The 26,151-nt window shown below is 36.3% G+C and overlaps 2 protein-coding genes across 2 annotated transcripts; both read left to right on the forward strand.

Annotated features, from left to right (window-relative positions):
- The first annotated feature begins 3,797 nt into the window (after positions 1-3,797).
- On the forward strand, positions 3,798-6,776 carry LOC115878045. Its single transcript, XM_030894400.1, has 3 exons — positions 3,798-4,662; positions 5,457-6,032; positions 6,166-6,776. Exons 1-3 carry the CDS (start codon positions 3,798-3,800, stop codon positions 6,774-6,776), a joined length of 2,052 nt encoding a protein of 683 aa, XP_030750260.1.
- A 15,701-nt stretch (positions 6,777-22,477) lies between these two features.
- LOC115878046 (zinc finger MYM-type protein 1-like) lies at positions 22,478-23,338 on the forward strand. Its single transcript, XM_030894401.1, has one exon. It carries the CDS (start codon positions 22,478-22,480, stop codon positions 23,336-23,338), a length of 861 nt encoding a protein of 286 aa, XP_030750261.1.
- The last annotated feature ends 2,813 nt before the right edge of the window (positions 23,339-26,151 follow it).

Raw genomic sequence — 26,151 nt, forward strand, 5'->3', positions numbered from 1 at the left:
TTAAAATATTGTTTAATAGCGCCGCTCGTGAGTAATTGGAAAAGTAGAGAGTGCTCAGGATCTGGCGCGACTGAAACGACATCGCAGGCAATTGAAATATGCCGCGCGGGTCGCGCTCATCGCCCTCTGTTGTCGCACGCGTCGCACGCTCGCTTTTGTCTCCCACGTAGGACGAAGCCATAGTCGCTAAATATAGTCTCCATTTAGAAATTGCTTCGCTTAAAAATGCGATGTTGCCAAAATTATTTTGTCTTCCCGAAATTTAATATTGTTTTTGTTTAGTTGCAGTGGCCTTCGGAAACGAAAGAGAAATATTGAAAACCGACGACCGTTGTCCCACAATGATCTAGAATTGTATGCAAATGAATCAGAGGAATTAAGTGATTACGATTTCTCAGGCGACAACGATATCCGAGATCGTACGTATAATCCTGATAAGGATTCAAACAGTTCTAGTTCTGCCGGAGGTATAGAAAATGGTCCAAATGACGATTTTGTAGACATCGATTTACCTGATGATGCCGATCAAGCTGGGACGACAAGAGCAGACTCCAATGACGAAGAATGGACCGATACAGAAGAAGAGCCAACAGAGTTTCCATTTACTGACATGAAAGAAATAAATGTCAATGAACTGCCGCCGGATCCATGTCCGATTGATTACTTTATGTTATTTTTTGACAAGGATATTTTGGAGAAAATTACGAAAGAAACTAATAGAAGGGCCAATACATTATTATACAATATTACTTCTAAAAAAAACAAGGTCAAGCAGAGAAAAGAAATGGCGAGATATTTCGATCCACGAAATGCGAAAATTTATTGGTTTGTGTTGTCTTGCTCGCACCGTTAAATTTCCACTTTTAGCTAAGCACTGGAGTCACCATCCTTTGTACTTCATTCCCATATTTGGAAAAACAATCTCCAGAAATCGGTTTCAAATGATTTTAAAAAACCTTAGATTTGTAGACCAAGTTATTCAAAGTTCGGCCTATTTTAAAAAAAATACTGCAAAATTGTAAACAAGTCTTCAGCCCTAGACAACACTTGTCAGTTGATGAAGCTATGATTGGTTGGAAAAGTCGATTATCATTTCGGCAATATATATCAAATAAGGCAATATATATCAAATAAAGCCATAAATATGGCATAAAATTGTACGAGCTAACAACGGATGATGGCTTTGTTCTAAACATTATTGTTTACACGGGAAAGGGAACATTAATTTCCGAAAATTTCACACATTCTGAAAGTGTAGTAAAAGAACTGATGAAAGATTATTTAGAAAAGGGTCATACAGTGTACCTTGACAATTTTTACACCAGTGCCAGTGTCTCGTTGGCTGAATTTTTACATAAACGAAAAACGGCCATGGTAGGAACCTTGCGGGAAAATAGAAAAGGAAATCATATGAGAACTATGAAAGCCAAGCTAAAGAAGCAGTTTGGAAAAGAAAGGGGCCAGTTTTACTCACAAACTGGAGGGACAAAAGAAATGTTAGGATGATAAGTACTGCTCATAAACATTCCATGAACGGAATTCAAGGCAAAAAAGCTAATAATAAAAAAATAAAACCGGGATGCGTAATCGATTATAACAAACACATGTCGGGAATCGACCGATCAGACCAAATGATGGCTTACTATTCTACCCCTCGTACAACCGTTAGATGGTATCGTAAGATATTTTTCCATTTGATCGATTTGTGTGTTTGGAATGCTTGCTACATTTATAATTTGCATCAAAACAAAAATATCAGGCTTTTAAACTCTCGGGAAAAAGTTAATCAATCAGACAATTTGCAAGTAGAAGATGAGATTGAAACTAAAGAGAAGTTCCACTTTTTAGAGTCAAATCCTCCTACAGAAAAGGAAAAATGCACAATGAAGAGATGCCGTCAGTGTACAAAAACAAATGTGCAAAAGAAAACGAGATATTTTTGTCAAGTTTGTCCAGATAACGCCGGTTTATGTGTTTCTCCCTGTTTTAAAAATTGGCATGGTCTTCTTCTTTTAGAGCGAATCCATTAATGGATGTTTGCTATAACATTTTCCATTGCTTTTCTATTCCTGGCGGTGTTTATTAACGACTGTACATCGTGTAGGCCTGTCCACTGTCTAACATTCCTCAGCCAGGACATTTCCTTCCTTCCGATACCCCTCCGGCCTTCGATCTTGCCTTCGATTAACAGATGCAAGAATTGATATTTGGGGTTTCGCATTATGTGCCCCAGGTATGCAGTTTTTTTCTTCTTAATCAATTCAAACAATTCGCGCTGTTTGTTGACACGCCTCAGAACTTCCTCATTTGTTAACCTAGCCGGTGTTATCGTATATCGATATAGCACTAAATATGCCCCTCCCTACTTATAATTCAAATTTGGCGCCTTGCCTTCACGGAAAAAGCGGAAAGGAAGTAGGAGGAGCCTAACGACTCGCTTCGAGGACGACGACGCGCCAAGAGGTTCGAGGCCTGTCGAGGTTGAAAAAATGTGCGAAATAAATAGTTTTTATTGAAACTGTTGTGTCTCTCAATAAATCAAAAACCACGAAAAGCATTTTCGTATACATGGCGCCCAACAGCGTGGAGCCGAAGCTGGAGAATTGCTGCTAACAAAATGGAATCGTTCAAGGTTGTCGACGAGACGCCCGAGCTTCCCAAGAACAAGAATGGCGGTGATTTTCTGGACTTTTCTGTTTTCGGAAAGCAGAGTTCCCACTCCCAAAACCCTTTCAAAGAATCAACGGACAGCAGTGACCAGTTGAGTCAATCAGACGTAGATTTGACCAGTAAAAAATATAATAAGACTCCAACAACAGAACAAATCTTACTAAACGTAACCAATTCTTTCACTGAAGCATTAAAACTGTTCCAGCAATCAACATGTAACACTCCTAAGACAAAATTTACCCACAATTTTACTGGTCTTGGCCACGAGAACCCCATATACTTTGTCGATGCTTTAGAAAGGTATTTTAAAGAAAACCACATAACCGATGAAGAAAAAGTATCTTTTACTGTGTCTAGGCTAAATGGTGAAGCAAAAAAGTGGTACGAGCCTTACATCTGCCTTAATTTAACATGGAAAAACTTTGTAGATCGCTTTTATGAGAGATTTAATAATATATTGTTAACTGCACAACTTACCTCTCAGTTGTATGGCGAAGGTCAAGCACAACATGAACCAGTAGGCATCTTTATATCCAGGAAGATCGCTTTATTTTCCAGACTAGAGCCAACCCGACCTGACAACCTTAAGGCAGCGATCATCATGGAACTGTTAAAACCTACGATCAGATCCAGGCTAAGAACATATCCGACTTCAATGAACTGTGAACAGTTAATTGGGGCTGCCACAGCAGTGGAACGAGACGTGGATGAAGAACATAAGAAGTCTTTTTAAAATTGTAAATGGAGTAAGTACACAATCGCATCTTCCTAGAATAAAAATTAAAATTCATAATAAAATTATTTTCGCACTTTTAGATTCTGAAGCTAGCGTAAATCTTATACATCCAAATGTTTTTCCTAATGTTAATTATAACAAAAGTAACCAAGATTTTATTTTAACTTATTATGACATCTAAGTTCAGTCGTCAGGGCAAATTAATCTAAATTTTGATATAGACTCTATTTCTTGTAGTAGTAACTTTCAAATTCTTGACACACTCCATGAAAATTGCATTTTAGGAGAACCTTTCTTACAAAAATATCAAGTCCTAGATTTTCATAGAAAAAGTGCATATATCCGCGTTCAAAATAGAAAAACTGTATACTGGCAAGTTCCTGAAAAAATCATGTCTACACCAATGATTGTATTACCTCTTTTGTCTAAATTAAAACAACTTCCAGATCTCTCTGCTCTTATTGAAGAATATGTAGATATCTTCAATTATGGCTTACATCAACCCAAGACCAAAACGGTGCAGCATGAAATCCATTTAAGTGACCCTCATAAAAAAATTATGTTGAAACCGTACTCTTTAAATCCACATCTCAAAGAGGTAATGTACGAACAAGTCGATGAGATGCTTTCTGCTGGTGTCATAGAGCCATCTACATCTTCCTACTGTTTCCCAGTCGTCATGGTAAGTATAGACGGAAAAAAGCCACGTTTCTGCGTAGACTACCGCCAGTTGAACCAAATAACCATAGAGGAGCCATCCATCCTACCCAAAATCTCTGATACACTCAAAGATCTAGGCAATGCCACTATTTTCTCAGTACTTGATCTAAAATCAGGATATTGGCAAGCCCCATTGCATCCATCATCCAAGCAATATATTGCTTTTTCTACCCCTGAAGGAGCCCTCTATCAATTCACAGTCATGCCCTTTGATCTAAGGAACGCCCCTGGGGCATTCCAAAGGCTGATGACAAACGAAGTCCTTTGTGGATATCTAAATAATTTCGATGAAGTTTATCTAGATGACATTATAATATATAGCCCAAATTTAGAAACGCATACTTACCATCTCCGCTTAGTATATGAACGATTAAGAATCCATGGTCTTCGAATTTCGCCAGAAAAATGTCAAATTGCTACTTCTGAAATAGACTACTTAGGACATCATATATCCGGAAATACCATACTACCTCAGAAAAAACATATTCTTGCCATTCATGATTTCCCTACTCCTAAGTCAAAGAAACAACTTCAGAGTTTCTAGAGTACCTGTAATTGATCTAAGCCCTTACTTTTGCATAGACCTGATTTCTCAAAACAATTCTATCTCCAAACTGATGCTTCGTCACATGGTATGGGCGCAGTTTTGTTTCAGATGGACTCTGACAACTCTAGACAAATTATTTCTTACATAAGTGCTCACTTCACTCCCGCTGAAGCAAAATACCATTGTAATGAGCAGGAATGTCTGGCAATAATTTGGGCCATACGTAGATATCGTCCTTACTTGGAAAATACTGTCGCGACCCCGTTTTAGAGGGTTGCGGCTAGGGACGTTTTAGGTATCGAAGATCATTAAAACAATCAATATATATAAAAACAAAATATAAATTTTAAAGAAAAAGAATTAAATACATTAATTTAGGTAGGAGAAATGTCAAGTAGAATACCTTTTGACCAATAAAATATACTTAGAGAAAATATATAAAAAATATAAACTTACTTTACTGTCATTATGATACTTGGAGAACTCAACTCAACTGACCAGCATGACTTCATCATTCGTTCTCCCCGAGAGAGCCCTCGACTCTCCTCTGATTTTCTTTTTAATTATTCTCCCATATTGATATTTACAACAATAAGAATTAAACAAAGTTCACCTTCAGATCTTAGTATGACGTCAACTTGTTCTAGTTTAATTTTCATTGTGCAAATATTATGTTTATAGAAATATATTTTATTTAATATACTGGGTGATTTATTTTAATGATAAATACTTAAATTCTTGCTCTTGACAATACTAAGTTTGTACTTATTTCTGATTCTAAAGCTTTGCTCTGGTTGGACAGATATAAGGATTCTAAATCAAAACTTACCCGATGGGCATTGTTATTGCAGGAATATTCTTTTGATTTGAGACATTGTGCTGGAAAGGACAATGAACTCCCTGATTTTCTGAGCCGTAATCCCGAAAACAAGACTTTCAACATTCAAGATATTGACAATGAACGATTATTACCACCAGGTTCTAACTCTAATATCACAGGTCCAGAATGTGTACAAGTAAATAACATCTCCCACATGAACTTGTTCGAAAATGTAGCCAACGCTCAACGTCGTTCACTCCCTTTGCGTAGAAAAGTATCCAAATGGAAGCGTATCCATTTTAAAAGTCACAAAAACTTGTCCGAACAAAGATTTCTTGACTCCTATGCAGTCCATGAAGAAGAGGATCTTCTCTATAAACGCTGCCGGTTATCTGAAAAACTTGTGGTTCCCCGAGCTTTTATTCAAGCAGTTATTGCATTTTTCCATGACAATTCCGAGAACGCTCACCCGGGAAGGGACGATACTGCCCGTCAAATATCTCGAAGATATTATTTCAAAAACCTCCATAAAACTGTTGGTAAATATATAAATAACTATATTACTTGTGCTTCCATCAAGAAACGACAGTTTCAAAAGAAAGCCCCTCTTGAATCTCATGCTCCTGAGTACCCCTTTCAAATGTTGTCTGTAGATATTTTAGGTTATTTTAGGTCCTTATAACACGAGTCGTAGAGGAAAGAAATATATCTTATATGTAGAAGATGTCGTTACTAAATGGGTCGAAGCCGATGCTTTTTCTGAAGTCGATAGTAAAACTATTATAAAATTCCTGAAATACGAAGTATTTTCTAGATTTGGAGTTCCTCAAACAATTATCTCCGATAATGGTCCCCAATTCCGATCAAAAATTTACAAAAAATTTAGCCAAGACTACAATTTCAATCTCTTATTTGTTCCTATATATCATCAGCAGAGCCGCCCTGTAGAAAGACGGAATCAAGAATTGAAGAAGGTTCTACGGACATTACTTTTAGATAAACCTGAAAAACACTGGGATGCCTATTTACCTGAAGCTTTGCGTATCCTGAGAACCCGTAGAAATGCTGCTACCGACGTAACTCCTGCTATGGCACTATTGGGATATGATTTACCTGGTGCTGGTGAATGGAATTTACCCAGTTATAAATCTGAAAGAGATTTAGCAGAGTCCAAATCCTGCGAAGAACGAATTCATAATATTAAAATCCATCAAGATGAAAAAGATATATTAACGAGACAGAACTACCTCCAGTCATTCTTAATGTGGGAGACACAGTTATGATCAAGGAGTTTCGCCAAACCACGGAGTCTTTCGCCCCAGTATGGAGTGGACCTCATGAAATGGTTAGGAAGAGAAGTGACCTTGTGTACGATGTACTAAGAGATGGACAGCCGATGATCGTACATGTGAATGACATTAGACTTGCCCCTTCAGGCAATTGCCCCGATTATGACACGTCCAGTTCAGAAAATGGCTCTTCTGAAGATTCAGAACCTGAAACCCCTGCTGACGAGGACCCGCCACCAAGTTTCGATGCCGTCCCTGAACTTAGTTTAGCTCAATCCGATTCTCAGATAAACTCAGACGAGGTATCTAGTTTCCCCTCCTTAGAGCCTAGGTTAGAGAGAAGAAATCGTCGGTTGGATTATCGACATTTTCCTAGAAATTATGCTGTTTTGGATAAAGCTCATAGTTCTATAAGCTCTTGTACCTCACCACCTTCTCCATCAAATTCGAATGTAACCCAAACGTATCTTAACTCGTCTATTAGACGTCGAACAGTAAAACCAAGGACTTGTACACTTAGTTGTTGCGCTTGATAATGGTTATTACCAACTTTATTAAACTTACCTACCTTACTACAGAATCTAAACATATTTCACACAAATCTAACAAAAGGAAGATTTGATTTGTACTTATTTTCATTTTTAAGTTTTCCATTCATTTATTTATGTTTTAAGAATTATTTTGAATTTTGTACTCTGTATTATCATTATTTTTAGAAGACATAATTTAATCTTTTCTGTTACTTTACTAGAGTTATTATTTATTTATTTTCATTTGGTTCATGTAAAATTTGTATTTTTGCATTGATTTATGTAAAATTTTAAATTATTGTTTTAACCGTCATGGCAACGCTTTTTTCAAACTGGGGGGGTGTTATCGTATATCGATATAGCACTAAATATGCCCCTCCCTACTTATAATTCAAATTTGGCGCCTTGCCTTGACGGGAAAAGCGGAAAGGAAGTAGGAGGAGCCTAACGACTCGCTTCGAGGACGACGACGCGCCAAGAGTTTCGAGGCCTGTCGAGGTTGAAAAAATGTGCGAAATAAATAGTTTTTATTGAAACTGTTGTGTCTCTGAATAAATCAAAAACCACGAAAAGCATTTTCGTATACACCGTCCAAGGTATCTTCAGAATTCTGCGATATAGCCACATCTCGAAAGCCTAGTTTATTATTTATTGGCATGATGCCATAAATAAATAAAAAATAATGTTCATTTGTAATAATTAGAGTAACAGTTAAGTTTCGTTATTATGTTGTATTCATACCAAATATGTATTCTTTTATTTCTTTTGAATAAACTAATGAATAAAATTATAATTTTTGAAATAATATTTGTATGTCCAATTAAATGGACAGCGGCATATACAAGGGAAAACTATGTCCATAGCCCGCTGTCCAGTTTACTGGGCAGCTACAGTACTGCTGACCTTGAATATGACAAAGGTCACTTAAGAAGACCATTTCCTTACATTTGGCGTCCAAAAAAATATATATAAACCAAAAGTTAAAGTTGGTTGCCCAGAGCCGCAAATGCATTTTCACCGTGGCACTCAACGTGTTAAGGCAAAACCTTTGCAGGATTTTTTCTTGTGGAAAAAAATAATTCCAAAGCAATACCTTCAAAAAATAGCACATTTGAAATTCACGAGGAGTGAAAATGTGTTGTATTACAAAAATTCCTTTTCAGAAGATTTCACATCTCTGAATTTTTTGACTGCTCTAGTGTATAAGAAAGGAATTTCAAATCCTCAGTGTAAAGATAAATGTAGGGGCATATCTTTAGAAAGAAAAAATAATTTAATTTTAAAATTACGACCAATTATTCCTGCAAACCGAATGACTTTTTGGGAACAAATTGCCGCTTCTGAAACTAATGTTGAATCAGATTTAGATTAGGCCAATTTGTTAGTATTTGTATAACAAATGTTACAGTTGAGGGTTGGAATCTTTGGTGTTACACAGCAAAATAAAAACACTAAATCACCACAATACACCAAAACACTTTTACTTTTACAGTGGACGCGCGTTTCGCTAACCATGTTAGCATCATCAGCAGATGATTATAAACTGAGTCAGTTTATAATCATCTGCTGATGATGCTAACATGGTTAGCGAAACGCGCGTCCACTGTAAAAGTAAAAGTGTTTTGGTGTATTGTGGTGATTTAGTGTTTTTATTTAACAAATGTGTTTTTAAATTAAGAAATCTATTTTATTAAAAAAGCGTTTAAATATACATTTTATTAAAAGCGTTTAAATAAACACCGTTCAAAATGTAAAACCATTTTAAATGCCTAAGTAAAAATGTCCTATCTGATTTTTTTTTAATTTCTCAAAAAATTAGACAAATTTTTTGTCCATTTATTATTATTAAATAAATAATCTTGTTATATCCACTTAATAATATGGTTATGCCCTCCTAATAAATGTATCCTCTTAATCTTGACATTTCCAGAATACACTGTGAAGTGTCAGCAGTTAAAACTTATAAATTCTCCATTGCTTGGGCGTACCTTTTAAGTCTTTGTTGATACGTTTCAAGAGTATATTGCTAATGTGTCAATAAAGCTTCACCGTCGTAAAACTGAGTTTTTTTAAAAACAAAAGCACCACAAAAAGGACTTTAACTGGCGCAGTCGGTAGGATCCGCAAAACTTAACAAACGAAGTTGGCGGAGGATTTTTGCTGGACGGTTTAGAGAATATAAGTCCGGTTCGGTAAACGATCTACCAGCAGAAAATCGCGAGTGTTTTTGTGACAAAAGAAACCAGTTGGAGACAACAAGACCTGAGAGAATCATCAAGAGAATATTGGTATCTGGGGACAAACTCGCCCTGTTTCTCAAGGGCAACCTAGGATAAGCTAGCAGTAAGGAAACAAGAAAAAACAAAGAAGAAGCAAACAACAATGAAAAACCTGATTATCCTGTAAGTACACCAATCCTATAAAAATCATATTTTTCATAAAACTTATAAACAAAAATCGCGTCAATTGATTTTTTTCATAGATTTAAGAAACTTTATTTTTAAGACAATTATTTTTAAGAATTCTTTTACTTTAATATTAAGAAACAAAATAAATAATTTTCTTTATCTGTATATAAACTCTAATGAACTCTGACAGCGACACAGATACTGAACTAAGCAATCTTTCATATCGCCTTAAAAAAGCAAAATTTTCAAATCAACCCAAAACTAATCTAAATTCTGTAAATTCTGAAAATAGTAATAATTCAAATTCAAATATGGCGCAACCAAACGTAAATTTTCAATTACTAAAACTTTATGTAGACACGATTCCCACGTACGATGGTAACCCACATACACTTTCAATATTTTTAGACAACTGTACTAATTTTGTTAACACCTTTTATAAAGAAAATGATCAAGTAATAAATAATTTCTTAACAAGAGCAATTATTGGTAAACTAGTTGGTAGAGCTTTAAGTTTAGTAGGCACGCGAAGTCAAGAACTAAAATCCTGGCTAGACTTAAAAAACGCACTCCAATCGAATTTTGGTGATCAAAGAAATTTAGACTGTTTAGAACAAGATTTAATAATTTTAAGACCTAACAAAAATGAATTACCGTATAATTTTGGTATGAGATGCCAAGTTGCACGATCATTGATTATATCTAAATTAAATTCTACTAACTTAAGTCATGATGAAAGAGTATTAAGAATCCATAATATCGAACAACTTTCATTAAAAACGTACATACGCGGATTAACAGGACAATTACAAAATAATATTAGATTAAGAAACCCTATAACATTAGAAAATGCGATGTCATTAGTAATTGAAGAGGAAAATTTCTTGTATTGTCAAGGTAGAAACAATTCTTTAAACATACAAACATATAAACCAACACCATTAAGAGTTATTCCTAATCAATATAATAATAGACCAATAAATTATCAAAATCAATCACCAAATAATCCAGGCAACATTTTTTCTTCACCATTTAATCAAAGACAAAATCTTTATAATCCACAAAATAATATTTTTAGACAACCTGAGCCAATAAGAAATAATTTTAACCAACCAAATCAATTTATGAGACCAAATTATCCTAATAAATAATTTCCAAAATAGACCAATGTTTCAAAATCAAAATAATTTTACTAGAAATCCTAATTCATTTTCAAATAGACCTCAATTCCAAATAAAACGACCAGCACCGAATTGTAGCAATAGTTTTCCTAATCAAAATAATAATTTCCAACGATCTAATAATTTTAATCAAAATAATAATCGACCTGAACCGATGGACACCTCATCCGGTAATACATTTATTCAACAAAATAAAAAACCTAAATATACAAAAAATCAATTATATCTACAGGACATTGATCCAATGAACCAGACAGAAGAATATTTAAATGAGTATAATGACACTTATTATTTAGCTGATTCTTCAAACTGTAACTATTCCAGTTATTCGAATCCAGACGCTTATTATGACCAAAATCTCGAACCAAATGAAATTGATACTTTAAACTCTTATCAGTATACATAGACTCATAATGAAAATTACACTACTGAAAACGATATGCAACATGTTAACACGAACGACAATGTAAATTTTTGTATGAGACGAAAGAAACACCGACGTAATAAATATAAATTCGTTAGAAGATCAATTACCTTTCATTTTTATTCCAGAATTAAACGCACGATTTTTGATTGACACTAGCAGCACTAACAAACGAAAGCAGCACTAAAAGTTTAATTTCACCTAAAATAGCTTATACATTTTACCCAAATTATATTTTTAACAAAAAATTCTGTATAAAAACTGCACATATGTCAACTTTCCACAATGAAGCAGCTCATATACCTCTTTTTGAAATTTTTAAAGTCGATCAAACACACCAATTTTATATTTTTCAATTTAGCAAAAATTTTGACGGTTTAATTGGTATTAATTTTTTAGAACAATTAGAAGCAATTATTGATATTCGTAGAAAATTACTAATCACACCTAAAACATCGATTCCATTAACTCATAGAATAATTAATGAAAACCCTAAACAAATAATACAACAAAACATTAAACCAATAAATATATCTTTAACTATTCCACCTAGAACACAACAAGTCGTGACATTACCTGTAAAATATAAACAAGGGACAGCGATAATGAACTATATAAAAATATGTAAAAATTTAGAAATTCCACAAGCCGTAGTAAACATAAATAATTTTTTCGCTACAACAATAATAACGAACTCTTCAACCGAACAAATATCAATAAATATTAAAGAACCATTTGACGTAGAAATTATAAACACGGAAGAAATAAATTTTTTAGAAAAAATAGATATAGACGAAAATATACCATTCGATAAAATTAAAGATAATCTGTTAAAATCAAATTTAAAAAATTTTAGTTTAGACCATTGTAATAAAGAATAGAAAGACGCAATAAGAAAATTATGTTACGAATATAGAGACATTTTTTATTCCAAAGAAATACCTTTAACATTTACAAACCAGGTAAAACATAAAATTAACACAACAGATGAGAATCCCATTTTTGTAAAATCATATAGATACCCTGAAGTTCGTAGACAAGAAGTTAAGGACCAAATAAAAGAAATGTTAGACAACGGAATAATAAAAAATTCGACATCACCATGGTCAAGCCCTATAGGGATAGTACCCAAGAAGATGGATCAAAGTGGAAGAAAAAAATGGAGGCTAGTAATAGACTATAGAAAACTGAATGAAAAGACCGTAAATGATAAATATCCACTACCCAATATAACAGAAATTTTGGATAAACTCGGAAAAAGGCAGTACTTTACAACCCTAGATTTAGCTAGTGGCTATCATCAAATAGAAATGGACAAAGACGATATGCCAAAGACAGCCTTTACTACAGAAAATGGACACTATGAATTTAAACGGATGCCATTCGGATTGAAAAATGCACCGTCAACCTTCCAAAGAGTAATGGACAATATACTCAGAGGATTACAAAACGAGATCTGTTTAGTGTACCTAGACGACATAGTATGTTTTTCAACCTCACTTCAAGAACACGTGAATAGACTAAAACAAATATTCGAAAAGCTAAGAGAAGCCAATTTAAAAGTACAACTAGATAAATCACATTTTTTCAAGAAAGAAGTAAATTACTTAGGACATATAATAACACCCCAAGGAGTCAAACCAAATCCAGAAAAAATTAGAGCAGTCAAAGAATTTCCCATTCCTAAAACATCGAAAGAAATAAAAAGTTTCATAGGATTAGTAAGTTACTATAGAAAATTTATTCCCAATTTAGCAAAAATAACTAAACCATTAACTTGTCTTAAAAAAGGTAAAAAAATAATACACGATGAAAATTTTATTAATTCTTTCAATACATGTAAAAATCTTTTAATTAATTCTCTTATACTTCAATACCATGATTTTACTAAACCATTCATTCTTACAACAGACGCATCAAATTTAGCTATCGGAGCAGTCTTATCACAAGGTAATATCGGATCAGACAAACCAGTAGCATACGCCTCAAGAACTTTAAATGAAAGCGAATCTAAATATAGTACTATAGAAAAGAACTACTTGCCATTGTATGGGCATCCAAATATATTAGACCATACCTTTTCGGACGAACATTTAAAATATACACAGATCATAGACCATTAGTGTGGTTATTTAATTTAAAGGAACCAAACTCTAAATTAGTCAGATGGAGACTAAAACTAGAAGAATACAACTACGAGATCATTTATAAAAAAGGAAAATTAAATACCAACGCAGATGCACTCTCTAGAATACCAATCAATGTATTAGAAGACGAATCATTGATCAATCATCAAGGAGACTCTGACGAAGAACAAGAAGACGCTTTAAAATATTTAAGAGAATTAGCCGAATCATTAAATGAAGATGATCAACAACCATCGACAAGTAAAACCGAGAAACTTCCAGAAAAACCGAAAATTAATATAATATCTGACATTCAATTACAACCACCTAGAAATCCTGAGACAGAAGACATCGAAACTCAACATTCTACGCAAAATGAAACGACGGAATTAAAATTTATGACGAAATAATTAATAACAAAGTTAATCAAATATTAGTTTTTCCTAATTCATATCCTAGATTAGATGTAAAACACGAAAATTACAAACACCATAAAATATTAACAGTAAAAGTTCCTAAGACAAATAATAAAAATTTAATTTTAAGATTTTTAAGAGATAACACGACTAACGAAAAACAATATTGTTTATATTTCCGTTCGGATGAACTATATAATATATTTAATAAAATCTATTTAGAACATTTCTCTGAAAAAGGACCAAAACTTTTAAGATGTATGAAACTAGTCAACACTGTAACCGAAAAAGACGAGCAAATAATGTTAATTAAAAATCATCATGAAGGCAAAACGAATCATAGAGGAATAAATGAAACATTAGAACATTTAAAAAAAGAACTATTATTGGATAAACATGAAATACGATATAACTGAATTTATAAATTCTTGCGAAATTTGTAATAGAGCAAAATATGCTAGAAAAACAACGTATTCGCCTTTAATGCTTACGGAAACACCTTCAAAACCATTTCAAATTGTACATATGGATTTATTCTTTTACGATCATAAAATATACTTAACAATTATAGATTCATTCTCTAAATTTGCACAAGCTTTTAAAATCAACGGAAAAAATGCTATAGATGTAAGTAATGCTCTACTAAAGTATTTTTCACTATTTGGAATACCTGAAAAAATTGTAACAGATAAAGGCAGCAAATTTAATAATGATACTGTTAAAGAAATATTAAATTTACATCATATAAAAATTCATTTCACAACACCTGCACATCATGAATCAAACGGTATAATAGAACGATTCCATTCGACTATTATTGAACACTTGCGAATAAGAAAAGAAATGTATAAAAATGAAGAAGAAAATTTAATGGAATACGCACTAATAGGTTATAATAATTCAATTCATACTTCGACAAATTTAACCCCATTCGAATTAGTATTTGGTCATACAAATTTAAGAGACCCTAATGAAATATTTTCACCTAAAATGTTTTATTCTGATTACGCTGAAAATCATAAAAATCGATTAGAAACTATCTATAAAAATGTCAAACAAGATTTAAATTTAAGTAAAGAAAAGATTATTGAAAAAGCTAATATACAGGGTGACGAAAATAAAGAATATTTTGTAGGACAAATAGTCTATAAAAAGAACCCGAATATTAGAAGTAAAAAACAAAATAAATTTTTTGGACCATATAAAATAACAAAACTACTAAAAAGAAATAGAGTAGAAATAACGGGAAAAGACAAAGAAACTAAAAAAGAAGTGGTCCACATAAAGGAATTAAAGAAACCTTCTATTGTTACAGGTACGCAATCTACATCGTCCACTGTGAACCAGTGGCGAAGTTATGGGGGGGCTTAGCCCCCCCAAATGTGGAATTAGCCCTCCCAAAATGTTTGACGCTCTATGCAATACAAGCTCGATTACAGTCGGTCCCTGGTCTGTCAGTGTTAATATGTCACTCGATAGTTTAAAGTTTAACCTAGAAATGATTCTGCGAAAACAATATATTGTGACGATCCTATAAGATACCGAAATCAGCGAGTCGTTGGCAACGTCGCATCGAACACTGATCGACGGATTTCTGGGAACTTCGCATTGGCAACTTCGATAATATTCCGGAACATAACATTCGACGGTTCTCTCGTATACACTAGAACGAGAGAGAGATAGACGCAATCATATATAAGCGGAGCGACCGTCCGTTGTTGATGTCAGTAGTCGAGTACCGCGCTTCGTTCAGTGAACATCGCAGCCCTCACAGTAAATTCGCGCTCGGTTTGTACCGCGCCGGCAGTGTAGAGTATTAGTGTAGTGATTTATCCCCAGGAAAAATTTTCAGGTAAGTGAATATTTTATATTATTATTGTTCTGTCATCGAATAACCTCTCCACATCCCTGGACATCGTCCGGGGACCCCCAAAAATGAACCCTAGTGGTTCAGTAAATTCCTCCCAATCTCCCATAAACGACATTTCAATGGAATCAGACGATTCCTCAATTACTCCTTATGTATCAGATTCGAGTGAACCGCGTTCTCCCGTCCTCCCAGAAAAACTAGACCAGTATGAGGCTCAATTCCTCAAGCTCATGATCCAAATAAATAGCCTCCGCGAACTTCTCGAGTCAAACGGCCGTAAACCCCCAAAAATACCAAAAACTTCGTCTGAAGAGCCAGAGGATTCTAGCCCAAAGAGGAAGGTCCTTAGAAAGAAGAGGGCACGTCAGAGTAATTCTGACGACTCCCTCTCATCAATCCAAAACAACAAGAAAATAGCAGCGAGGGCTGCTTCCCCCCAACGTGAAAATTTCCCCCCACTCCCCACTCCAGGCCCATCTTCCTCAGGTACCTCTGTGGAAGATCCTAAAATTCGCCCCAGCAGCCCTGCTAGCCAGGTTCCTGCTGAAAATACTCCCTCTGCTGCTCCTCAAACGCAGCAAGAAAAACCCACCAAACAAATATCCGCCAAGCCCACTCCGATAGTTTTGAGAGATACTCGACTATGGTCGAGTATAACTCGCAGACTGAAGGAGCAAAAAAATTGTCATTAAAAGCTCCAAAACCGTGCAACACGGTATACAAATTAACCCCGCGACTATCGCCGATCACAGGCTAATAACAACTTATTTCAAGAGTCAGAAGATAAGCTTTTATTCCTTCTTTCTTCCTGAAGAAAGGGACTTAAATATTGTTATCAAAAATCTCGAAACTGACATCGAAAATGAGATGATCATCGATGACTTGACCTCGCAAGGGTTCGAAGTCAAAGAGATTCATCGACTTACCCGTAAAGGTAAGCCCCTTCCCGTAGTTAAAATTCGTATCCCGCGTAGCCAGACCCACATCTTCCAAATCCAAACTGTGGCCCAACTCAGGGTCACAATCCAACCCCAAAATCGTGGTAATGGCACTCGCCAATGTCACAATTGTCAACTTTTCGGGCACTCTGCCACGAACTGTTTCTGTCCACCCCGCTGTGTCAAGTGTGACGGACACCACAGCACCAAATCCTGTGAAAAAACAGCGGACACTGCCGCAGTTTGCACGAACTGTGGCGGTCCACACCCCGCAAACCACATCCTATGCCCAAAAAAACCCAACAACCCAGAAAATCGACCCTCCTCTAACAAGGACCGACCAAATGACACTAGAAAACCCTCTGGCTTTAGTTCAACCACCCAATCGTTTTCCTATGCAAGTGTAGCTAAAGGTAGCACAACCCCGCAGTCTGGGCCTTCACCCCCCTTCCCCCTAGTCCAGATTTCCAAAAACTTCTAGCTGAGCAAATCTCAGCCCAAAACCTCTTCGGCCCCGCATTCCAGCGGCTTTTACTCGAGCAAATCCAAGCTCAAGTCCAAGCCGCAGTTGCGAACATGCTTTCCGGCATGCTCGCTTTCCCCCTAAACCCCCAGCCTAAGCAATGACTTCCACTCATGCCAAAGGCCTCCTCATAGTCTCTTGGAATGCAAATTCCGTTTTTCCCAAACGGCTCGAACTTCTCGACTTCATCACTCAATCCAGTCCCGACTTAATACTAATCCAAGAGACTTACCTTCGCCCTCACACTTCTTTCAAATTTCCCAACCACCTTGTCTACCGCAACGACCGCCCTGACCGACGAGGCGGAGGCACCGCCATACTCGTTAAAAATTCACATCGCCACACTCCCCTTCCAACACCCCTGCTCCGTTCCATCGAAGCAACAATAGTCCAAATACAAACATCCAACAGCCCCGTCGTTGTGGCATCCATCTACATCCCCAACCAGACCTCTCGCGAGGACACAAGACACGATCTCGAAGTGCTTCTCTCCTCTACCAACTTCCCAATCCTACTTGCTGGGGACTTTAACGCCAGACACCGGCGTTGGGGATCCCGGCAAGGAAACCCCCGAGGAACGGCAGTAGCCGAACTTCTCAACGACCTCCCCATTCAGGGCCACTTTCCAAGTGACCCGACATGCTTCCCCTCGCACGGCCTTCCATCGACCATAGACTTCGGACTTTCCCAAAACATAACGTCCCACATGTCAGTTTCAGTGCATGACGAGCTTAGTTCTGACCATTCCCCGGTGTTCTTTACTATCACTAATACCCACACGATCTCCACCCATAAAACACGAAAAACCACCAACTGGCAAAAATTTGCCAAAACTATCCAAGAACACCCGCCCACCCTACCGCGCATCGCGGACGCCGCCTCGCTCGAGGCGGCGGTCTCCACCTTCACTTCAGCCATAACCCAAGCCATAGAACATAGCACTTCAACAGTGCCGAATAACCTAAACAACCCCTTTCTAGCCCCCCACATATCCGAGCCCTCATCCGAGAGAAAAACTGGCTCAAACGCCAGTATCGTGCCCTTCTCGACCCCAATCTAAAGCGACAGATTAACAGTCTGGTACGCGAGATTAGGAAAGAGCTCAAACTTTTCAGAGATGAAAGGTGGGAGAGCTTCCTATCTACGCTTGAGGACGACAAAAAGTCGCTTTGGAAGGTTCAAAAGCGAATGAGAAACACCAACTCACGTAACGTCATTCTCGGACCCCAATTCACGGCTTGAATGGAGTGGTCTATTCCGACGAAGCGAAGGCAGAGTCCTTTGCCGACTCGTTAGAACGCCAATTCCGTCCAAACCGAAATCCCGACGACGACATCGATTTCGATGAAGTCGTAGAAGAATTCTACGAAGACTTCGTAGCTCCCATTCCCCCTCTCGAGGCCCCTATTCCCCCAGCAACTCCTAAAGAAATTTCGTCCATCATCTCCACACTGCGCAGCAGAAAAGCCCCAGGTCACGACCAAGTAAACAACATCGCACTGAAACACCTCCCCGAGGTTCTTATAACCCAATTTACCACCATCATTAATCTGATAATGTCCCTTAGATATTTTCCGAACGTTTGGAAACTAGCCATAATTATTCTAATCCCAAAGCCAAATAAGAACCTCACTTTCCCAGAAAACTGGCGCCCCATCAGCCTCCTCTCCTCCCTCTCGAAACTGGCTGAGAAAGTTATTCTCTCTAGAATTAACGACTTCTTGGCTAGTTGCCGAGATCATCCCTCAGGAGCAGTTCGGATTTAGCCAATCCCTCTCCTGTGAACAGCAAGTCGCACGCGTGGTGGAATATGTTACGCAGGGTCTAAACGCCAAGCGAGGCACTGGTCTTGTCATGTTTGACATCGAGAAGGCCTTTGACAAGGTTTGGCACCAGGGACTTGTGTACAAACTTCACCACGTCCTCCACTTTCCCCAACAGATCACTCTCATCACTAAATCCTTTCGACTCCTCGTGCTATAGAGGCGGGGGTACCGCAGGGCTCTGTCCTGTCGCCCACACTCTATAATACCTTCACATCCGACATCCCTGGAGACTCGTCTTGCGTTATTCGCAGACGACACCTGTCTCTACTCCACTGCCTCGAGCAATGGAATTCTGAGCAGGCTCCAACACCACATCGCCCAGCTGCTTGATTGGTTTTCCCATTGGAAAATCAAAATCAATGCAGCAAAAACTCAAACCTTGTTCGTCTCCGGACGAATGAGGCTCCCTCTACCTCCTCCGCTAGTCATAGACGACGAAGAGATCCCTTGGGGGAAACCGCCAAGTATCTCGGAGTCACACTAGATCGACGGCTATCCTGGATCCCTCATATCGACAAGAAAATTTCTGGTGCCCGTGTCACTTATGCTAGCCTTCATGGCCTCCTCAGCAAAAAGAGCACCCTCTCCCTCTCAAATAAAGTCCTACTGTTCAGAACAGTCATTCGCCCCCAGCTCCTCTATGCAGCCCCAGTATGGTGTAGAGCTTCCGACAGCCAAATCCACAGACTCCAAGTCTGTGAAAACAAAATCCTCCGCTATATCACCAGAGCTCCCTGGTATATACGAAACTCCGACATACGTACTGACCTACGCATCGACCCCATTCCCAAATACCTTCGAGATTGTGCCTTGAAGTTCTACGAGAAAATCGGTACTATCCCCAATAGTACCCTAAAAATCTTCGATTACAATCCCGAGGACTATAGAAACTTCAAATACTCCCATTTTAAAACCATTGCTTCTAGACAATTAATTTTGTCCCCCCCTTCTCATAATATAGTCCTCCCATTACCCCACACACCCCCCTTTTTTTCTTCCCCACATATTAGCAGGAATAATAGCTGGCCATTCTTCGGCGGCTGATTCCTCGGAGGTGGACTTTTTTTAGTGGGTATCAACACGAGTCCCACACTGTCTAGGGGTTATTTCTATGATCATCTCTCTCGAGAAGGCCATGGAAATGATCACTATTCGTCTATAAAAGATTTTTCAACCACCCCCTCACCAACAAAAAAAAAAGTTGTTGATGTCAATTCAGTTTTCAGTATCGAGCAGTCGAGCCAGTGATTTTAATTTACTATAGTGCAGTAAATTGTAGATAGTGTGTTTTAAATAAATAGTTTAAATAATATTCATATATTCAAAGATAGTTTTGTGTTGAATATTGAATAAGACTATAGTGCTAGTTTGTGTAGTGTTTCGAAAGAAATTATCCAGCAACGTTTTGTGTAAGGTACGTGTGTTCCTAATTTGATTTACAATCATGTCATTGCTTTCCTTGTTTCCTTGCGTTACCATGCGGTAACTGTTTAGTAATAATATTTTTTAAAGTTTTTAACGCTTGGTCATATTTTTAGTCGCTCTGTTAATAAAAAGAATATCAAATGTAAGTATTATTTCTATTTCTCTCATTTCTAGTCTTTGAGTAATTGTTGAGATTGAAAAAATGAAAGAAACTGCAGACATCAGATCATTTTTTAAACGAAAATCACCAATAACGACAACAACTGTCCAAAATGTGGAAACAGGGAACAAAGTGCTCGAAGGTAAAAAGTGAGAATAACTAATACACAGGGTGGTCCATTCAAGTTAAGACAGCTTAATATTGCACATCGTATATGAGGTAGATAAAGTGTTTTGGGCATTCATTGTCTTAATTTAGGTTTTCACACATGATGACGATCATCACGATGTTACGAAAATGGCGTACTGTTTATCGTTTGTGATACCACGACGGATGCGATTTTTATCTCAAAAAACTATTTCACCCATAGTACATAGCTACAGCATATTTAGTAAAGGTTTTAATAATAAATACTTTTTCCTTTTCTTTCTTTCTTCCACATACAAAATTGTTTTTTTTAGTAGTATTAGTACAAAAAATACGTCTTTTCGGGACGAGTAAGAAAGTTTACCGTATGTGTTTATCGTTTGTGACTTACGGATGCGATTTTTATCTCAAAAAACTATTTCACCCATAGTACATAACTTTGTATAGTATAGGGATTTCTAATAATAAATACTTTTTTTTTGTTTTTTTTTTCATATATGTATTTTTACAAAATTGTTTTTTTAGTAGTATTAGTACAAAAAATACGTCTTTTCGGGACGAGTAAGAAAGTTTACCGGACGAGGCGCAGCGGAGTCCGGTAATCTTATGAATCACGAACAGTATATTTTGTACGAACAGAACATAATATTTTTTCTCCAACCCTTTTGATATGAAATTAAACGTATTTAATTTGTTGAATTGGATGCAATTAATTCTGACGTTTATTGTTAACGTATTGACATCGCCCTACTGTCACTAATCTTTAACTATGTTCCATTAGCATCTGTGAGTAGTAAGTACTTCCTGAATTTGCTGAACGGCGCGCTGAGCTAAAGAATTAATATCGAAACATTGCAATGCAAAATATTCCAGGAAGTTTAATTGATAATGTATGTAAGCTGTTAAAATTGGAACCGGTGGTATTGTGAGAGTAAAATCAGTTGTGCGGAATCCAGTACGGGCAGTTGATAATGGAACATAGTCTTTTTGGTACGCGTACCGCAAAGTGTTTACTTTTCCGGTACGGTTGTCGTAGTGACAGGGCATTGTTCTAAAATCGCCTAATTTTTTTACAGATTAGTGTTCAAATATAGCGACATATCCGGGGGTTGGAGAAAAATGTTTTTTTTTACATTTTTTTTAAATGAATTAAAGTGTATTTTATTTTGTATTACAGAACCGTTCTCCAGGACGGATCCACTATCATCCTCTAGTAGTTCCAGTATTACCTATCAAGGTCAACCCGATCAGCCAACCCATCGTCACGAGACTACTAATATTACCACTGTTACAGAAAAAAGTATTCCAAGTGATTTAGGCACTCTGCAATCAAAGCCGTCGCAACCAATGCGCGATACATATCCTTTGACCAGTTTTGGCTTGCAAAACAGGATTTTTCTGAAAAATATTTCTAATACATTCATGGCTCGAGTACAGCATTCAGCGGGATGCAGTATACTGTTACCCCTGCAGACATTTTGGCGAAACCATAAGTAGTCACGAACAGATTTTTACAATTGATGGGTTTAGAAACTGGAAGAAGCTGGGAGAAAAATTAAAGAAGCACGCTGAAAGTCAATACCACATGAAGAACAACAGCAAGTATGCTCTATTTCTTCAATCTAAAAAGGACGGAACAGTAGTGGATAAAATGTCTTCTTCATCAGTTGAGCTAGTTCAGAAAAATAGAAAATATTATTTTGACATTGTCACGGCAGGGAATGCCATTTAGAGGTCACGACGAATCTGATGACTCCTCAAACAAGGGCAATTACAAAGAAATTTGTGAACTAATATCTAGATATAACACATCATTTTCCGAATCTTACAACAAATATTTCAATCTCAGTAGTTCAGATATACAAAATGATATTATTAATAATGCTGGAAATATTATACAATCCAAAATAATCGGCGAAATCAAAGAATGTGGAGCCTATGCAATAATGGTTGATGAAGCAAGGTGCTTCAAAGAGCAACAGTTGTCATTCTGTGTGCGTTACACAAAAAAATTGGAGATAGAAGAACGATTTTTGGGGTTCGTAGAATGTTCTCAACAACGTGATGCGTCAAGCTTGTGCACTTTGATAATAAATTTCATAGATAAATTGGGCCTAAGAAACTTTCCAATAATTGCACAAGCCTATGATGGTGCAAGCGTGATGTCGGGAAGAAACAGTGGCTTACAAGCAAAGATAAGGGAAATACATCCTGAAGCGATTTACATTCACTGTATGGCCCACAGACTTAACTTAGCTGTGGTTGACTCATGCAATGACATACAGGGAGTTAAAGAGTTTTTCAATATCTTGGAATCTTTATTTGTGCACTTTTCCCAGCCGTCAAACCATAAAACCTTCATTGAGACACAAAAGGCATTAGGAACCAAGACACTGGAACTCAGTAGGATTTCAGACACTAGATGGAGTTGTAGGAGCAATAATTGCCAAGCCGTTAAAAATAATTATTCCTCAATTATTGTGGCTCTTAAATATGAAATTGAGGAAAATTCCAATAGAAACGTTGTTGAGGCGATGGGTCTTTTAACAAGCTTGACTACAAGCAAGTTTCTGAGGTGGTAGTTCTGCTGACTGACATTTTGTTAACTGTAAATGTTTTGAGCAAACAACTACAAGGAAAGGAGAGTACATTAGGGGCATCCACAGACATCATAAATGGAACTATAAAATGCTTGGTTGTGAGGCATCATTTAATACTTTATGGCAAGAGATTAAAAAAATAGCACAAGAAAGTGATGTTATTTTAGATATTGGAAGAACTTCCAAGAGAAAAAGGACAATGCCACCTAATTTGACTGATTTTGCAGTAATGTCGACTATAGGACGGGATGAAAATGAAGATGCTTGTACTAGTTCTGAAACATCTTTGAATGAAATAAAGAACTTTTGGCTTAGAAATGCTCATTACCGTATACTTGACAGTGTAACAAATCACTTGAAAATCCGTTTTTCCGAAGAGAGTCAACGTCTAGCTATTTCAGTCAATAAATTTTTGGAAATGGATCCAATAGGAAGCCTGTTCTTCATAGAACACTACAAAAAACTATTTAACATTGATACGGAGTCTCTTAAAGCGGAGATGCTGGTTATAAAAAATTGCCCTGATAACAAGATCGGTGATAAGTTGTCAAACCTCAAATCCATTGTCACAAAAAATACATTTCCACATACATTCCGACTGCTACAAATAGCATTGATTCTTCCAATTGGATCAACTACTTGTGAGAGGTCTTTTTCAACCATGCGTCGCATAAAAACATGGTTAAGGAGTCGAATGAGCCAAGATAGGTTTAGTAAACTTTCAATACTAAACATCAATAGTGATATGGCGAAAAATATTGAACATCAGGAGATAATTGATGGATTCTCAAAATCCGGAAACAGAAAATTACAACTATTTTAATGCGAAGGTCTGTGATTTTATTTTTTAGTCATATTTAATATCTGTATGTTTATTATTAAAATGTATATATCAGTTATACTTAGTTCTGTTTAGTCCATGTTTATTCGATATTGCCACTAAAGCATTTAGTATTAAATACTGTGTTTTCATCCTAATCTTACCTAATGTTATGATCAAAAGATGCCGGGGCTTAAGCCCCCCCAAAATCAGAGAGCTAACTTCGCCAATGCTGTGAACAATCAGTAAAGTTAAAGAAACTAAAAAAGAAGTGGTCCACATAAAGGAATTAAAGAAACATTCTATTGTTACAGGTACGCAATCTACATCGTCCACTGTGAACAATCAGTAAAGTTTCATAATTTAGAAGGAAACCCTGGTTTATTACCCTTAAATGAATTAATCAATATCTAACATTACGTAATCAATTTAATATAATATCTGAGATATCGAAAATGGCACAAATATTACTGAAAAATATAAAGATGAATTTTACAGCTCTTATAGTATAGCGAAATCATTAGAAAATAGAATTAATGTACAATTACATCAATTAAATCCTTTAAAAAATAACAGAACAAAACGAGGTTTAATAAATGGAATAGGCTCTATAATAAAACAAATAACTGGTAATTTAGATTGTCAAGATGTTGAAAAATATGATCAAGCGATCGAGCATTTATCGAAAAATCAAGATAAATTAAAAATTTCTATGATCAATCAAATTTCACTTTTTGAAAAATCAATCGATATATTTCAGTCAAATCTACAAAACTTATCACGAAACCAACAAATTATAAACGTACATATTAAAAATATGAACATATATTATATACAAGGGATATCGAATACATAGAAACTTATACATTCTTTTTTTATATAGAGATGGTTACATAAATGATATAACAAAAAGAACAAAATTATCTATGATATACTTGAACAAATAGAAACAGCAATTACCTTTTCTAAAATAAATACATTTCATAATAGTATTGTAGACCCTAAAGAATTATTTTCTGAACTATTATCTATATCAAAATAATAAAAACAATTAGACTACCTTTTGAACCAGAAATAAAAAACTAGCCATTTCGAAAGAGCAATAGAGATAAAGAGTTACTCTAAAGAAAACAAAATCGTTTTTATTATCGAAATTCCTCTTGTCGAAAAAGAAAAATATGATTATTTCCATCTATACCCCTTGCCTATCCAAAGAAACAACACATTCGAAGCCCTTATTCCAATGTCAAAGTACCTCATCATGAACGAGAATAACTTCGCATTCTTGGATCAACCCTGTAAATAAATCAACAGCAACGAGTTCCTCTGCGAAGACATCAGTTCAACAGAAATTAACAACGAAGACAACCCCTGTGAAATTCAACTACTGAAGCTGAATCAACACCCTTCCAACTGTAAAATAGTGCCAGTGTGAGTAAACCAAAATAAAGTGCAACGTTTTAAAGATCGCGCACACTATACCTACACGGACCGGCACGGACCAGACCAGTAAAATCTACCGGTGAAGGTGACCGTGTTATTTAATAGAGTAGAGCACACTAGACCAGTACCAGCACGTACCGCCACAAGCCACAACCGTCAAAACAGGTCGTGTCGGTCAGGGACAAATATGACCGGCAATATTTATGCCTGGTCGTGCTGGTCCGACCTAATGTGCGCACCGGCGAACCAGCACACCTCCACAAACATGCAAATATTGAAGGGTTCGTCGGTATTTCGAGTACGCTAGCTGGCTCAAATCGCATGATGTAGGTTAGATTTCGTTTATTTTTATTCGAACCTTTAAATCGTCTTAAATATGAATGAAGAAAAGCTTAATTTACTGGTACAAAGAGCTGTGCGATACGAGCCAATCATTTTATATATAGAGACAAAGAAAGAAAAGATGCAATATGAGAGTCGATAGCAAAAGAAATAATCAAATTTGATTTTGTGACATTCGAAAATATTGGAA

The sequence above is a fragment of the Sitophilus oryzae genome, unplaced genomic scaffold (assembly GCF_002938485.1).
Source record: "Sitophilus oryzae breed Bouriz unplaced genomic scaffold, Soryzae_2.0 scaffold_1500_pilon_pilon, whole genome shotgun sequence".
In the NCBI taxonomy this organism is placed as follows: Eukaryota; Metazoa; Arthropoda; class Insecta; order Coleoptera; family Curculionidae; genus Sitophilus; species Sitophilus oryzae.